Source organism: Carassius gibelio, chromosome A25, assembly GCF_023724105.1.
Source record: "Carassius gibelio isolate Cgi1373 ecotype wild population from Czech Republic chromosome A25, carGib1.2-hapl.c, whole genome shotgun sequence".
Taxonomy (NCBI): Eukaryota; Metazoa; Chordata; class Actinopteri; order Cypriniformes; family Cyprinidae; genus Carassius; species Carassius gibelio.
This window is the reverse complement of record NC_068395.1, coordinates 8,693,413-8,710,223: the sequence shown is the minus strand read 5'-3', so window position 1 is coordinate 8,710,223 and position 16,811 is coordinate 8,693,413. Positions and strand designations below refer to the sequence as shown.

Below are 16,811 nucleotides of genomic sequence, written 5' to 3'. Positions count from 1 at the left end.
AATACAATTTAACTTTTTAAAATATCTTTTTACATTGTCATTCTTGTATAATTATATATGCAGTTTTTATTATATTAACTGAGAAAATACATAAAACCTTACTATTAAAAAGTTACATTTAACATTAGTATTTGGGTGTATTTAATGAATAAAAAATGCTGACAAATCTAAAAGAAATTGTCATATAAATCAAAGATATTAAGTTAAATACTCCATTGTAATCTCTATAACTGTTACAGTAACAAAAACAAATTAATAACTAAATAAATAAATACTTTATTTTATTTTCTCTAGCACGTAAATATGATATGATATATAGCAATATGTATCGCCCCTTGTGGCGACTGTAGTACATTACTGATGTAAAAAATTATGCCGTCTATATAAACTACATCTCCCACAATGCATTGTGCTTCGACTCTTGCGCAAACTCAATGAGAGCTGACTGGTTTACTGTATTCCCTCCTCATTTCAGTGTAAGATGGTGGTAAGAATCTGTTACCTAAACAAACAGTAAAACTGAGTAGGAAACCATCTAATCAGCTTTTAACACCTGAGCTGTGGAATAGTGCTCATTCCAAACTATCAGATAGGCACATCTGATCAGTTGAAAGGGAGAAACCCCCGCCTAAACTAGAGTGAATAACCCTTTGGAGTGGAATCCCTGCAATACAGGACCAGCTAGTTGAAGTGAGTACCCTACAAAACAACTGCTTTAATTGCGATCAGTGCACCCTAATATAACTACTACATCAGTATTAGGTTTGTATAAGTGTGTTGAAGTAGACTAACCCCATGGTTAAATAATAAAACATTGAGTTTTAAGTAAAGGATGAAGTCAAAGGTGTACAGGCGGCGGTTCCTCCTCTACTCGCCGGGCCGTTTAGTAGGAGAGTCGCAGGCTTTAGCTGGGTGTAGGCCGCAACATAGAAACGTTTATAAAACATTCGTTGTCGACAATATATCTATAAAGGGAAAGTCGTTTTATTAATTTACAGTCATTTCAAAATATGCGTGCTCTTAAGTTTGTGTGTTATTGATTGTTGGAGGGTGAATTAAATGGTTTTAGGCGTTGAGTTTTGTGCCGCACGTCAGATGAAGTCTGTCCCAGCTGTGGAAACACCTCACCGGCTTTCGACTTGACTGACGCGCCGCTAGACATATACAATGTGAGAGATCAGTAATTGAGATTTTAATAAAGATTCTTAGATGTTAAAAGTATTAAATGTGGTGGGTACTTATTTTATGTCAATTTGAGAAAACAGAAACTGGCTCTACGAATCAAAACAGTGTTTTATTTTGGGCAGACGCGAACGATTGAAGCGTGAATGTTTAATATATGATTTCGCTGAAAATGCTGATGATAATTTACTTTCACAAATAACTTTTTTGCTACATTGTTTAAAAAAATAATTTGTTGTGGTACAAATGTCAGCGTTGGACAAAAGAGCTACTAAATCGTACGATGTGATTCGCAGTTCATTTAGATAAAAAAAAAAAAAAAAAAAAGCTTTAGTATTTTGTGCTGCATACAGCATTGTCTTTGTATTGTCTGTGACAATCATTTATTTGAAATTGACACATTTTAAATGAGGTATTCGTGTCTGTTCATGGACTGTGAACACCTGACTCTAATGTGACCCAGTGGTCCTATTCTGCAAATCCCAAAACATCAGCATGTTAACAACTGGGCTAACTGAATGTAATGACAGTAACATGAAAAGGCTTAATATGCTTTGTGGTAGCTCAATGTTTTAGACTGTTATGAGCCCATGACAGCTGACTGTATTCATTTGTCATGGCTGATTGCTGTTTTGATCAATCTACACATGCCATTTTCAATATTATTATTTAGCAAGGGCATTTATGTACTTGAATCAAGTATTGTCATCATCCAGGCTGCCACATCTAAATCAAATCCACTTGTTTGCCTTTGCCTTTGCATCAGCCCTTCGGCTGACCTGCCAGAGTCTCTCCCGAGTTTGCTGTACGATAGGATGTCCCGCAGCCCGGAGCTGAAAGAAGACCCCATGGAGTGCCCACTGTGCATGGAACCGCTGGAGATCGACGACGTCAACTTCTTCCCCTGCACCTGCGGCTACCAGATCTGCCGCTTCTGCTGGCACCGCATCCGCACAGACGAGAACGGCCTCTGCCCTGCTTGCAGAAAGGTACGATTCTGCTTGAAGTTTGTACGCAGGCTTCTAATGATAGTTAATGATAGTATTTTATCAACATCGCCATTGGGTCACTGTTACATTGTATATGAGAAGCTGACCTTGATGTGCACTTTCTCAGGTAGTAGTCAACAGCAATATCTAAAACAGTGGTTCTCAACTGTTATATCACGAACATCTGGAGAAAATGATGTTAATAAATGCAGATAATGAAACCCAGCTAACACAGAATATAACAACCTGTATAATCATGGATGGCTTGTATTACTTGCAAAATATAAGAGCTTATAAACTTTTTAAAAGGGGTGAGACATTTTGAGGAAATTGTTAGGCGAATTATGTAAAAAGACATTGTTGTGTACAAGCACAGTGGCCAAACATTGTGTGATTAACCTGCTGTAATGTTCTCAAGCCTGATTATGCAATTGTGGCTAAAGCGTATTGCGCCACTTTCTTGGCAAAACCGCGCTTCCCAAGTGTAAACGCGATGTGGTTCATTTGTCTCACTGTGATGGTGTCAGCTTGAAAACTTGACCTATTTGCAAAGTTCTTTGAGAATTGCCACCCTTCAGAAACCGGTTCATGCGAGGTAACTGGCTCTGTGTGTTCTGTAGCCTTACCCGGAGGATCCAGCAGTATACAAACCGCTGTCACAAGAGGAGATCCAGAGGATAAAGAACGAGAAGAAGCAGAAGCAGAATGAAAAGAAGCAGAAGGTGACGGAGAACCGCAAGCACCTGGCCAGTGTCCGTGTGGTGCAGCGCAACCTCGTGTTCGTCGTGGGACTTTCTCAAAGACTTGCGGATGCAGAGGTGAATGCTTGTTTTAGACAATGCAATATATGTTTTAGTTATTACCTTTGCAAGAATTTATTAATTCATGGTATTTCTTTTAATAGACTCAACTTACTAGATAATTAATCACTAGTTTCTGCCTCTATTTTTTATGTTTTTCAAAGAAGGATCTTATGCTCACCAAGGATGCATTTATTTATTTTTTTAAAAATCTAGTAAAAGCAGTAATATTGTAAAATGTTTCTAAAATTAAAAATATATATATTTTTAATTTTAATATATTTTAAAATGTCATTCATTCCTGTGATGTCAAAGCTGAATTGCCAGCAGCCATTACATTTTTCAATGTTACATGATCCTTCAGAAATTATTCTAATGTGCTGCTAATGAATGAATTCTTGCTGAATAAAATTATATAAAAAAAAAAAACTAATTCTCCCAGACCCCAGACTTTGGAATAGTAGTGTACAAAAACTTTACAAAAGCGGTAATGTATTTTTGAATTCTTACTGATTACAAACGTTTGAACGGTATTGTTTATTTAAATCACTGATCATGTAAAATCAGTTGCCACTTTTGGCCATATCACATCAAACAGAAATGTGTCACGTCCTGTAGGAGGTGAATGAGAATAGCACAAAAATAAAGAGATTTCATCAGCGAGTCATTTATATTTTGCTGAACAAAAGAAAATGTCCTTCCACATTTCATTTTATAGTGTGATCGTGTGATTAGTGGGCATAATTCAGCGTAGTGTCTGTTTTGTGGTTCATGCAATTATCCACTTGAAGAATCACTGTCACTTTGATTACTACTTAGGTTCTAAAGCGCCCGGAATATTTCGGAAAGTTCGGCAAAATCCATAAAGTGGTCATCAATAATAGCACATCGTATGCAGGTTCACAGGTAAGAAAAGCCACATGTGATTTCAGTTCTGAAACTTGATGCTCGATCACACACACTTTTAATATTTATTTTGACCTTTCACTCCACAGGGTCCTAGTGCCAGTGCCTATGTAACTTACATTCGTTCAGAGGACGCCCTTAGAGCAATACAGTGTGTAAACAATGTCATAGTGGATGGTAGAACACTCAAAGTAAGTGCAAAACCATCACAACCTAAGCCATTAACAAAATATTATCATAGGTTAAGTATATTATGTCTGTGATGAATATTTATTGTGCTTTCTGTCACTTTAAAGTTGTTTGCTATTTAACTAATTACCTGTCTCTGTTTTGTCTCAAGGCTTCTTTAGGTACAACAAAGTACTGCAGTTATTTTCTCAAAAGCATGCAGTGTCCTAAGCCGGACTGCATGTATTTACACGAACTGGGGGATGAAGCGGCTAGTTTCACAAAAGAAGAAATGCAGGTGAGCGCATATGTTTACACTGCAGCTCAATCAGTTGAGATTGTGTCAATACATAACATTTTTTGCCGTCTTTTTTTTTTTATCTGGATATTGTTTGACTACTGTGTGTAAATTGTTTTAAGGCTGGGAAACATCAAGAGTATGAACAAAAATTACTCCAAGACCTTTACAAATCGAACCCCAACTTTTTACAAACCTCAGCCTGTGGAGAGAAGTCGAAGAGCAAACCCAATTCCACTCAGAGGTGTTGTTTTTATCCTGAATTTCATTGCTACACACACCCAGTCAGATGAACATATTTATATTTATAATTGAAATTGAAAGCTGCTTTATTTTTTGGGTTATGTTCTATAATTAACTAAATAATAATTTATTTCTTAAAATGTATAGAAAAAAATACACCGTACCATTCAAACGTTTGTGGTCGGTAAGACTTTTTTCAAATGTTTTTTTTTTTTTTGGTAAAATGGTCTTATCCTCATCAATGGATTTATCTTATCAAAAATACAATACGAATAATAACGGTGAAATAAGAAATTTGTTGATCAAGAAACATTTTTTATTGTTATCAATGTTGACACTGCTGCTTAATATTTTGTCGAGACCGTTTTTTATATATATATATATATATATATATATATATATATATATATATATATATATATAATTTCTTTGATGACTAGAAAGTTCAAAAGAACAGCATTTTATTTGAAAATTGATTATTTGTAATTATAAATGCCTGCCACTTTTGATCAGTTTGATTAATCCTTGCTAATTAAGTATTAATTTAGACAAAAATATTTCTGACCTCCAGCTTTTAAATGGTAGTTTATATATTCCTTTTTTAGAATTGCATATATTCAATCTTTGAGAGAAGTGTAATTTCCACTTTTAACTTTAGCATTTTTTTCCCCAGACCCAGTAGTACCAGTAAAGAAGGGTGGCCCTCATTACAGAACTATGGGAAAATGGTTAATGGTTTAACCACAGAGCATTGCAAGTCCCCTTCTCTTTTAGACTGCCTAACAGACTCAGACCACATGACTCCAGATGAACCAGATCCTGAACAGGGAACAGAACAGAACACAGGCCTTCCACCTTTCCCATCAGCCTTAGAGCCTACCAGGTACTGTACTGCAGAAGCCTAGCCAATAGTACCTTTGATATTCAGCAAAATGATTTTTCTTCCTGTGCTTATAACAGTGTGTTTTCATTTCAGTCCAATTGGCAAAAATTCAGAATCTATAAATCTAGGTAATGGGGAAACCATATCACAGGTAAGTGCTTAAAAACACTGAATCCCTGAGAATAGTTATTGTGGGTTTGTTTTATTCATTTGTTTGATCCATCTGGTTGCATTTGGTTTGACAGACATCCAGTAGCGATTCCCCTTCTCCTCCACCTGGCCTTACTAAACCCAGCCTCGTTGTGCCTATCAGCGTGGCCGAACTCACAGCGCGCTCGCCCTTCGAGGGGGCGGCGGCAGAGTCTCAGTCTCTTTTCTCAGACAACAGCAATTTCAGACATCCCAACCCCATCCCCAGCGGCCTGCCCCCGTTCTCCAGTTCACCACAGGGAGCCTCTGACTGGCCCATGACTCCAGAACCACAGAGCCTTTTCACCTCAGGTAGGCGTGTGCGGTGAATCATCAGTGTTGTGGGATTTTGGACAAATAAGATTGCAGTGTGGGCAGAGCTAATTGGATAAGCCCATCAATCTCTCTTCCTTTTTGCAGACACTATCCCAGTGTCGTCCTCTACTGATTGGCAGGCGGCCTTCGGTTTTGGCTCTTCAGCCAAGCAGCAGCAGCAGGACGATGACCTCGGCTTCGACCCATTTGACGTCACACGGAAGGCCCTGGCCGACCTCATAGAGAAAGAGCTGTCAGTCCAGGAGCATTCCCCCCTCTCTCCCAATCTCTCTTCCCACCAGACCAGCCTCCCCAATGGCCAACAGCGCCTTCCCCACCTCCAGCACAAAGGCCTCTATAACTCCTTCAGCCTGCCCCAACACATGGCCGCATGCCACCCCTGGATGGGCCTCCCCACCCGCAATAACCTCACACACTTGAACCACACGGCCTCAGCTGCGCACAGCCATTTCTTAGACCTGAGCATGCCGGCCCAGCACCACAGCACCGGCCTGGGGGGGATTCCTATATCAGGTTAGGGGATACATCTGTCTCGTGTGCTCCAGTTTTGTTGTGAAGCACCTGTGTGTGCGTGTGTGTGTTAAAACACCTGGTCTAAGGCTACAGTTGTAGTCCACTGATCCAAATACAAACAAGTTGTTGAACTTGTTCCCTGTATGTTTATTTTTTTATTAAAGGGGGGGGGGGGGGGTGAAATGCTCGTTTTCACTCAATATCCTGTTAATCTTGAGTACCTATAGAGTAGTACTGCATCCTTCATAACTCCAAAAAGTCTTTAGTTTTATTATATTAATAAGAGAAAGATAGTCTGTACCGATTTTTCCCGGAAAAACACGACCGGCTGGAGGCGTGACGTGTGGGCGGAGCTAAAGAATCACGAGCGCGAATAGGCTTTTGCGTTGAGAGGATGTGGAAGCTGTGACATTACCGTGAGGGAAAACCCATAATCCAAAACAAACCATGGCTTACAGTCAGATTCAGATGTTTATTTATGATCCAGAATCAGATCCCGAGGCTGAAACTGAACGAGAGCAGCAGCAGCAACGACTCGCTCCGAGCGGGGCTCGAACCGGGGTCTCCGGCATGGGAGGGGACGCACTAACAAGGAGGCAGAGATATTTGAAGCAGTTTTACTCACCGCCTGCGGTTCCAACACACGATCGTGACCCTTTTTCGTTGGGATTGCATCATCCTTAAGAAATAAACGATACGCAAATCCGTCGTCAAACTGGGCCTTGTTTGTAAAACAAGCATCTTCGAAATGCAGGGAACAAACAAAAACACTTGCACAACTCCGTTGATGCTCTGTAAAAATAAACTCCATCCACTCGTCCCTTAATGCTGTTTTTTTTTGGTAATCTGTGCAGGGTTGTCTTGCCCTGGCAATCAAAAACACACTTCTTTTGTGACTTTTCGCGACGCTCTCGCTCTGATCAGTGAATCGCTCTGATCAGTAATTGTCTGTGCTCAGCCTCTCTCCACTCTGTTATACGGGAGCGCGCGCTCTTCCGGCAGAAGTGCGTCAGGACCCATATAAGGAAATTCCGCTCCATCTAACGTCACACAGAGCCATACTCGAAAAAAACTTTAAGAAACTTGTGACAAACTGGAAGGAGTATTTCCTTCAAACGTACAACTTAATTTTTGAAACTTTGTCCATGTTTAGCATGGGAATCCAACTCTTTAACAGTGTAAAAAACTCAGTATGCATGAAATAGCATTTCACCCCCCCTTTAAGCACTGAGTTGCATTTTAATTGTAACTTTATTTTCCCTTGATGGGTAATGCAGCTTTTTCTGAACTCTGGTCACCTTCAGTGTTGTTATTAACTAAAACTATAAAAAAATATTTCTGTGATTGAAAAAAGTATATATGAAAGGAAATGGAAACACTTATAACTAAAAGAAGTAAAAGTTACTTCCAAATGGAGTAAAACTGAAACCTAAAGCTTAATAAAAAAAAATTGTATTCACAACATTACTGAACTAAAATTAAAATGAAAACTGAATTTAAAAAAAAGCCATAAATGAAAATAGAAATGAATATAAATAGCTTATAAATTCTGTAATGGTATAGAAAAAATACTAAGATAACACTGGTCATCTGTAACATATTTTTCTTTCTGGTTGATTATCCCATTTAAGGTAAATTTGTTTCCAAATGTCATTTTCATGTAGAAGTAAGGATACCACAGAGTTTCAATTATCTTTTTCTTTTTTTTCATTAATTTCAGAAAACAATGGCTCTGTAGAAAATCTAAATGTGAAAGAGTGGCAGGATGGACTGCGAGCACTCCTACCAAATATCAACATCAACTTTGGAGGTCTCCCGAACTCTACCTCTTCCTCCTCTTCTTCCTCCACTTCCAGTGTGAACCACATAGGGGTGCCAGTAGGCTCCACTGGAGTCTCGCACAGCCTTAGCTGGGACAGTACGGCCAGTTGGATAGATCCCGCCATCATCACAGGTGTGATTTGTGTTTCATAAACCCTCTGCTTACGGATACATCGTTAATAGTACTCATTCATGTCCCTTTTTGAACTCCAGGTATCCCAGCATCCACAGGCAACAGTTTGGACTGTCTCCAGGATGACAATCCGCCACACTGGCTCAAGTCACTGCAGGCACTCACAGAGATGGACGGACCGCCCAGCTCCAGTCCACTCATACAGCCCCCGCACACCGGCCTCCTGGACGCTGCGGCCCAACTCTCCTTACACAGAGCCGCCTGGGCCCCTTACCTCCCTCCTCCCACACTAACCCCAAGTCAGTTCCACTCCCCACCTCCAGGCTTTCAGACAGCCTTCAGACCCCCAGCGCAGACGGCCACAGACATCCTACAGAGTGCCGGCATTGACCGTCACTAAAGACAACCCTTTCTCAATTAAACTGCATCACAAATATGAAACCGCAAATATACCCCTTCCATTAATAACATAACATAAGCTCTTGTCTTTCTACCCTTTCACTCTCCATCTCTTTCCCAACAGGATTTTTTTGTCTGTTGTCAGATTTTTTTTAAAAGGCACACATACATCTCTGTGTGATGAGTACCATCAGTGCAGGGTAATGATTGGGACAGACACTGAGGGTCCTAACACATTTACACGCAAACGCCTTCACATATGATTCTGGTTAAAAATAAAAGTGTCTGATTCTGAAATGTGCAGAGGAAACCGTGAGCACGAATGTGTGCATGTGACTAACAACGGCTAAGCGGAATGTTCTTAAACGAATAACATGTCTGATTTGCGTCACTCTTTCCAAGGTAAAGACTGTAATTTAATACTGTGAATCTCTACAATTCCCGTAAGTTAGGTCTCACTACCATTTAAAGGAAATGGATTATAAGATAAATCGATGTAATGCTCTCGACTTCTTACACGTTTAATGTTTACGAAGCCAGAGCTGAGATGCTTCAGTGCATTTGTAGAATCCTAATCCTGGTTCTCATTAGAAGGTACTCCATTAATCACAGAGTAGTTTCTTCTCAAATCTTAAAATGGGACCCATTTTGGATTCAAGGGTTTGCTTAAGCATCTTTGGGCGAGCATGGTAGTGTGAGACTTGACATGCTACTACACATTGTCTACAGTAACTTCATTCCCATGAAGGGAAATGAGAAAGACCACTGTGGAAGTGTATATTGGCTTGACTATAGAATAAGCCATTCATACAAGGTATGAATCAGAAATCAAGTCTGGAACCTTTGAAAGGATGGTGATGGTGACAAAGGAGACATGTCAAGACATGATTGCAGATAAAATGAGTGTTGAAAGCGTGAAGATAGGCACACACACTAACATGCCACCATTCCAAGGCCTTCAAATGATTTCTACTCTCTTTCTCATCTGTGTGGCCGTACTAAACAGTATTTATCAAATGCAATCACTCATTCCTTCAGGATAAAAAAAATCAATGTAGTTCAACATTTGGGTTTAACGTGCTGCTGCGATCATTTAATACAAAATAAAGCGCTAAAAGAGAAGAATTTACCCCTTTTCTGCTGGTCTGGAACAGTGAAATCTGAAATAAAAATGAGTATTCATTGCCTCTGTTTGATTCTCATTTTTTCTGATGTGTAGCTTGAGTAGAAACAGTATTTTTTTTTTTTTTTTTTATATGAGCCATTTTATTGTCCAATGAAGAAATTATTGACATTGAAAACATCTACAACGGATGAAATTCAGGGTGATTATACATCGGCAAAATCTTGGAAACTCGTTTTGAAATTCAAACACAGTCTACTGAACAAAGACGAACACCAAAATCTGCTTCACCAAGGACATGCTAAACTCATGTCGGGAAGAAAGCTATTATACAACTGTACAAATGTGCTTTTACAACAGATTCTTCTTTTTGCACATCATTTGAGCGTCTCGACAGACATGGCTTGTCACCTTCCAGCACAAAATGTCTTTTTTAACAGCCTCCGTGCTTTTAATACCCATGACAAAATCTATGAACAAGTTTATATCGATGTACAAAGTGTCATGTGAAGCTTTAGCACACCGTTCCATTCTCCATACGACTCTTAGGACAGGGGGTACGGGATGGTGGGGGAGGCTGAATCGATGGTGCCAGGGTGCAGAAGAACCCAGCTATGAGAGTCAGTCCTAGTCCTCCCCAGGCACTGAACATGGACCAGCCGTAACCATGGCTTATATCATCTGGGAGGCTGAAGAGATAACGTGGGTACCGAGACAGTTCAAAGTTGATGCCAGCCACACAGGTGCAAAGAGAGATGATGCAGAAGGTACCTGTGGTGGGGCATAATACTAGTTAGTAGATGTTTAGAGATCAGGCACAATGCCAATTCATTTTTTAAGATAATAAAAGAGGAGGTAATCACATACCTCCCATAAGGAAGAGCAGACCGGCAACATAATGCATGAGGCCTTGCTCCCAGCAACAGCCCAAAACACCAATGGTCCAGCCAAATAGGATGATGGACAGAGCCATACCCATGAAGCCAGCTGTCATCCGACGCAAATCTGAAGGAGGACACAAATTACTGGGGGTGTCCAATATTGCTCCTTGAGGGCCACCTTCTCTCAGAGTTTAGCTGCAACCTGAACCAAGTTTCTAGTAATCCTAAAGATTTTAATTAGTTGGTTCCAGCTAAACTATACAAGAAGGATTTGATACCATTGATTTAAATTCCACCGCTATATCAAATACATTCATATGCAGGGCCTTCATGTGCCAAGGACTAAATTTGTTAGGGTAGGCAACACTTACTGAGGTCTCAGTAAGTACATTACAACATAGTAAGCTTGCCCAGGAAATCACTGATGCAGACCGAAAAGAATAAGTCCCACTTACGCAGGGCATGCCAATCATCTTGCTGGATAGTTTTGGTGATATTATAGGAAAGATCCTTTCGTGTCACCGTAGAGGAGTAATAGTACTTTATAAAGGAGCAACGCTCGACGGTTCCTGGAAAAACAAGAAAAGCATCATTAGATCCAGACCTAGCATGATAATTAAAACCTGTACACAAGCCCAGCTTAAGCTCAGATATGTAAGATGGGCCTGGACAGTTGGGGTGGTGGTTGTCAAGCTCATAATTAGGTGGACCAAGTCCCCTGCGGAGCTGAGCCTTCTTGTGCATATGGACAAGTGTCGAGTTTAGATGATTAAACTACACAGATGGTCGAGTGAGTATTGCTCATCCGGTCTAAATTAGTGGTTCAGATATAATGTTCAGATATTGAAGCCTACTATCGAGCTGATGATATATATCAAGTGTGATAAATAAGGTAGATATGTATAAAGTGCATTGCTCAGGTACTCCAGGACCAAGCTCATAGTCCAAACCACTACAAATAATAGAAAACTGAATGTTTATTATTTTCAGAGATGCCATTTTTTTATTAAAATAAACTGGCACTTTACTCTGATGAATCCACGGGCCTGTTTATATACATTTAATAGAGATGTCAAGCTTCTAGCTTTAAATGGCAGTTTCCAGGCTCTCATTATTGTAGCATAAAAAACATTGCATCAATACAGCCAACACATTTTACTGTATGGTTCAGGTGGATGTTTTTACCTTTTTGTATGAGCTCTTCGATGTCTGGGTCAAATCCCACCCTGTAGCATTTGCTCCACAGCCCCATGTTGGTTGAATTGTAGCGTCTGCTGCACTCATCCGCCGTGCTCATCGCGAACAGCTGGCGCCGGTTTCTATTCAGCAGCAGTCGGTCTTCCCATCGGTCCAGACTCGCTCGGCTGGCTCGTAGTGGAAGGCTGTGGTTGGGGATGTAAATGAAACCAGGATCGCTCCTGCGGTTCGAGAAAGTTCGGCAACGTTCCTTGTATCTCCTCGCGTCCGTTTCGTACCAGTGATCCGATGAGATTGCGACCGTGAGGAAACACAAGGCGACGAGAGACAGACAGAGACCCGTGTACAGAAGCCACTTCCCCGTCGCCATCGTTCTGCCAGGCCGCCGATCAGCACCTCATGGTGGACAGCTCCTTCGACCGAGGCAGCGAATCAATCCAGCTTGAACATCTTTTTTTTCGTGTTAAAAAGGCGAAATGCTGAGATTGCTGTAAACGTGCCCTTTTAAATGAATGATATACGTCGATTATTACAAAAACTGTCTGTTATTTCCCCTAGCCTACACGTAGTTGGTATTGGTGGAGCTGTATTCCTCTCTGAGCTGCTGCAGGCAGAGACACATGACAATCACACACACAGGAACTGAAAATGAATTTAAAAAAATGTCGGGGGAAATGATTAGTTAAAAACGATCAAACTAAAGTAAATAACGAAGTGATGATTAACATTTAGACAGTGTAAAAATCTTTTCTATAGGTAGTTGGTGTAAATACAATTTACAACCATGATTCTGTCTCCAAAACGAGAGAGAGAGAGAGAGAGAGAACATTCGTCCATTTAAACCCTTAAAAAAACTAATTTTACCATATTTCTTGTGCCTGTTAAACACTTGTGTTATGCATTAAGTTATCAGTACACAGACAAACAATTGTTTGCACAACTGTTAAACATTACAACCAAAACAAGCCCCACTACAGTATGAAAATCATGTATAAGGTTAATGACAGGTCAGTTTCTGCTGTTTTATAAAGGCAAGACCAATAAATTAAATGGAACAAAATATACCAATATGGTGTCAAAATGTAAATGTCTTGTATTGTCGTGGCAATGCTTCCCAATTTGAAAAACTAAAATAAAAAATAAACAAAAGTTGAATAGCAATGCCTCCCAACCCAAGAATATGGAAGTAACTTTTAGTGTACTGAAAATGTCAATACAGATTTCAGGCACTTGAGAAGCAAGTGACACAAGCATTCAAAATGAAGTGAATTTGATTAAACCAAAGTAAAATAACTCTCAATGGACTCAGGAAAATAAATTTAAAAGGGAAAACAAATCTGTATACCTCATTGACATATGTTTTTTCTTAAAGGGGTCATCAGATGCCCATTTTCCAGAAGTTGATATGACTCTTTAGGGTCTTAATGAAAAGTCTGTAACATTGAATACATTTCTCAATTAAATGCAAATGAGTTCTGCTGTGCCCGCCCCTCTCTTCTGAACCGCTGAGAAATGGTTAACTTTAGCCTCATTCACTGTGAAACTTGCTAATTAGCACATTATTAGGAAAGATGATTTGCAAAGATTCGTTAAAAAATCCTTACACTCACTTCTGAATATACCTAAAGATTGATCATGAAATAATTTGCAGGAACATATATTTAGGTAGATCAGAGTATTTATTTCCTTCAAAAACAAATGTAATCCACTGAGTCTTCAGCGGCTAAATGATGACTGATGTGTTCATTATTACACCACGTCCTCAATTGCTTAGGAATCATTCTTGTCTATATCTGCTCCAGCTGTGAAACAAGGGTGGAGTGATGACAGCTCACTCACGGCAGGTCTAAGGTAAGACTCCAGTCCAATCTGTGCTGAAACGCTACTGTCAATCAAACTCTAGTGGGAGGGGCCTATCTGAGATTGGCTCATTTGAGAAAGGGGGAATGGTTCAAATTATATATATATATATAAAAAAAAACACTGGATTTTTTTTTATTATAGAGTGGTTGTGTACATACTGCCATCAAACATTTCCGTTAAAACTAAATTGTAAAAAGTGTATGTAGCATCCCATGACCCCTTTAATAATAAATGCATATTTTAAACAAGCATTTGACTAAAGGAACCTGTATGTAAAGAGGTTTAGATATTTGTATTGAAGGGGAAAAAATAATTGCAGTACATGCGAGATTTAAATGCCAAAGCAAATTAAAACCCACAAAACCCCTGCAAGTAGTGTTGCACATAAATATATATAAAAAAATAAATAAAAAAAACCTTACACATTCAAGAAGTACAAAAGCCAGACAATTCCAGTTAGTTCTTAAACCGATTTTATTGAGAGCAAGTCTATTTACATTTCACCAGTGACCAGTGTTGGAACACAAAGCTACCACTGATTTAAATCCCAAAACAGAACAAAAACCGTCACTGCTTTTTACAACAGTCTACAGAAAATTAAGCAGGGTGTGCCATCGGACGAACTTCAGGCAGTTTAACATGGCGAGGGGGAGCCACCTTTGCTGTAAACACGTTTACAACAAACCAAACACTAAAGGCCAGACAGTCAACGACAAAAATCAAAAGCGCGAGGCATGATTTAATCGGAACACTTACACAAGCTCGCTGTACATAAAAGCACAATCAGACGGCATATCGGAGGAATCCAGCCCTGCAGAGAGTGTCTGAGCGCGGGCGTGTTTGCAGGATCAGTGGAGAGGTCCGCAAAAGTTCGCCATGCTCGATTTATTCTGCTCAGCGTGCTGAACGCCCACAGAGCCGACGCATTTGCAGCAGAGGTGAACTCTTCGCGGCAGTCGGACTGTCCGCGCACAAAGGGTCAAACCTGTGAGACTGAGCTTCAGAGTACTCTATAGCTTTTTTAGACGCATCGGAACCGCGGAAACCTTCCTGTAATATACTGAAAGCCTAAGACAAAACAGTATAAATGCCGTACAGGAAGCTAAAGAGCGTTAGGGTTAGAAGAAGTACTCTGTACATTCCCTTACGCGGCAAAGCTTTATATAGTGTTGATGACGTCACAAGATTGACCCTCCCGCTGGTCTCTGATTGGCTAGTTCGCCCGCCAAATCACATTTGATAGGCACTAATTGCATTAATCAAATTAAATTAGACAATCAAAAATAATAACATAACAGATAATGCCCTGGAGACCCCAAAATAATGTGGTTTATAGGCTACTTGAAGATACCTTCACATTTTTCTACAACATAAAATACAGTATTTATTTGTTGCTAAATGCTAAAATGTTCTTTTTCATACATAATAGAGTGTTGCAGTAATATGACGTATTTTTTTTTGTAAGGTTGGCACCACCTTTTGTCTCTCGACAAAATGTTTTTCCACTGGATTTTTAAATACTGAAGAAAATAAGTTCTGTGAGCAGAAGTTTATGATTCTTACACATTTTCTTCATCATGTCAGTTTTTACCAACTAACACAACTATGATTTCTTTAAGCGTGAATAATCGCCAAAAGTTATCTAAACATATTCTATAAACTACAATCAAGTAAAACTACAAAGTGTGTGTGTGTGTGTGTGTGTGTGTGTATATATATATATATATATATATATATATATATATATATATATATATATATATATATATATATAATATTATTATTATTATTTTTAGGCCTATGTATTTTATGACATGCAATACAAAAAGAAAATATATTGAACTTGTGTTAACAAAAATCCATTTCAAAAATCCAGGTCATCAGCACACTCCATTTTTAACAGGAATGAAAACGTGTTCAAATAATTTGTAATAGTTTAACAACACAACTATTGTTCAGCTGATATAACATCTTACGGGGAAAAAAAAGATACAAATTCTGAGTTATGAAATTACATGATCTAGGACCTTTATACAGTGCGTGCCAGAGTGTAAAGCAGGGGCACCAAAAGTTTCGCTAAACTCGGCAGGACACTGGCCCCCCAGGACCGAGTTTAGTGACCCCTAGAGTAAAGTCTGTACCTCACAGATCCGTTTTCATCCCAGCTGAATTCAATATGGCGTATAACCTGCAGGTTTGAAACACCACAAGTGTAAGTAAACAGTAAATTTTCATTGCGAGCGAACGATTCCTTTAATGTTCACAGTAACAGTTACCTATGGCAGGAGTTTCCTGTTTTCACTAGATGGCAGTAGCTGCATATTCTCTTCCAGCTATCCTCCATGTAAGGGATAATTTACTGTGTTGCAGAATTCATGTCCTCTCCTGTACTTGAGTGAAAGTGAGATGTCCAGCACAGGACACCAACAAGATCACCAACAAAAATGCTGATATTTTTTGCTCTAATATGCATTCACAACATATGCAAACGCATGCAGTAGAGTGGTGAAGTCTGAGCATTAAACTCAATATATTGATATAATCAGATTTTAGCATATTGTTTGTTCTTAACTTTTATTCGGGTGCTGAGGTGGCATTAACTGGTGGGAAGGTGAGCTGGGTATAATGCAGGCAGATAGCATATTCTGGGCCAGTGACAGTGAGTCAGCACCACAGTAGAGGGGGAGGCAGAAAAAGAGAGAGAGAAGTGGGGAGTTAAGTTCTCCATCGTTTACCAAAAGCTGCAACCGACAAAACACAAAAAGAAACCTGCATATAACACAATTCATTTTCAAAGAGCAAGCAATATTTTTTCCCCTGTAGAAATAGTTGCAAGTGCTGCAACTAATACACCTGGACACATCGCACCACACTGCAGTGAATCTCC

General features: G+C 39.5%; 2 protein-coding genes across 2 annotated transcripts; one reads left to right on the top strand and one right to left on the bottom strand.

The window, feature by feature from the left end:
- The first annotated feature begins 429 nt into the window (after positions 1 to 429).
- LOC127947252 (CCR4-NOT transcription complex subunit 4) lies at positions 430 to 10,045 on the top strand. The gene is made up of 13 exons (XM_052544246.1): positions 430 to 690; positions 1,949 to 2,171; positions 2,792 to 2,989; positions 3,791 to 3,877; positions 3,967 to 4,068; positions 4,218 to 4,343; positions 4,466 to 4,587; positions 5,260 to 5,469; positions 5,563 to 5,620; positions 5,715 to 5,970; positions 6,079 to 6,507; positions 8,228 to 8,461; positions 8,542 to 10,045. Exons 2-13 carry the CDS (start codon positions 1,998 to 2,000, stop codon positions 8,859 to 8,861), a joined length of 2,316 nt encoding a protein of 771 aa, XP_052400206.1. The 5' UTR covers positions 430 to 690; positions 1,949 to 1,997; the 3' UTR covers positions 8,862 to 10,045.
- Positions 10,046 to 10,096: 51 nt separating this feature from the next.
- On the bottom strand, positions 10,097 to 12,679 carry LOC127947253 (transmembrane protein 178B). The gene is made up of 4 exons (XM_052544247.1): positions 12,050 to 12,679; positions 11,320 to 11,433; positions 10,851 to 10,988; positions 10,097 to 10,754 (listed from the first exon to the last, which is right to left on the bottom strand). Exons 1-4 carry the CDS (start codon positions 12,429 to 12,431, stop codon positions 10,498 to 10,500), a joined length of 891 nt encoding a protein of 296 aa, XP_052400207.1. The 5' UTR covers positions 12,432 to 12,679; the 3' UTR covers positions 10,097 to 10,497.
- Between the last annotated feature and the right edge of the window lie 4,132 nt (positions 12,680 to 16,811).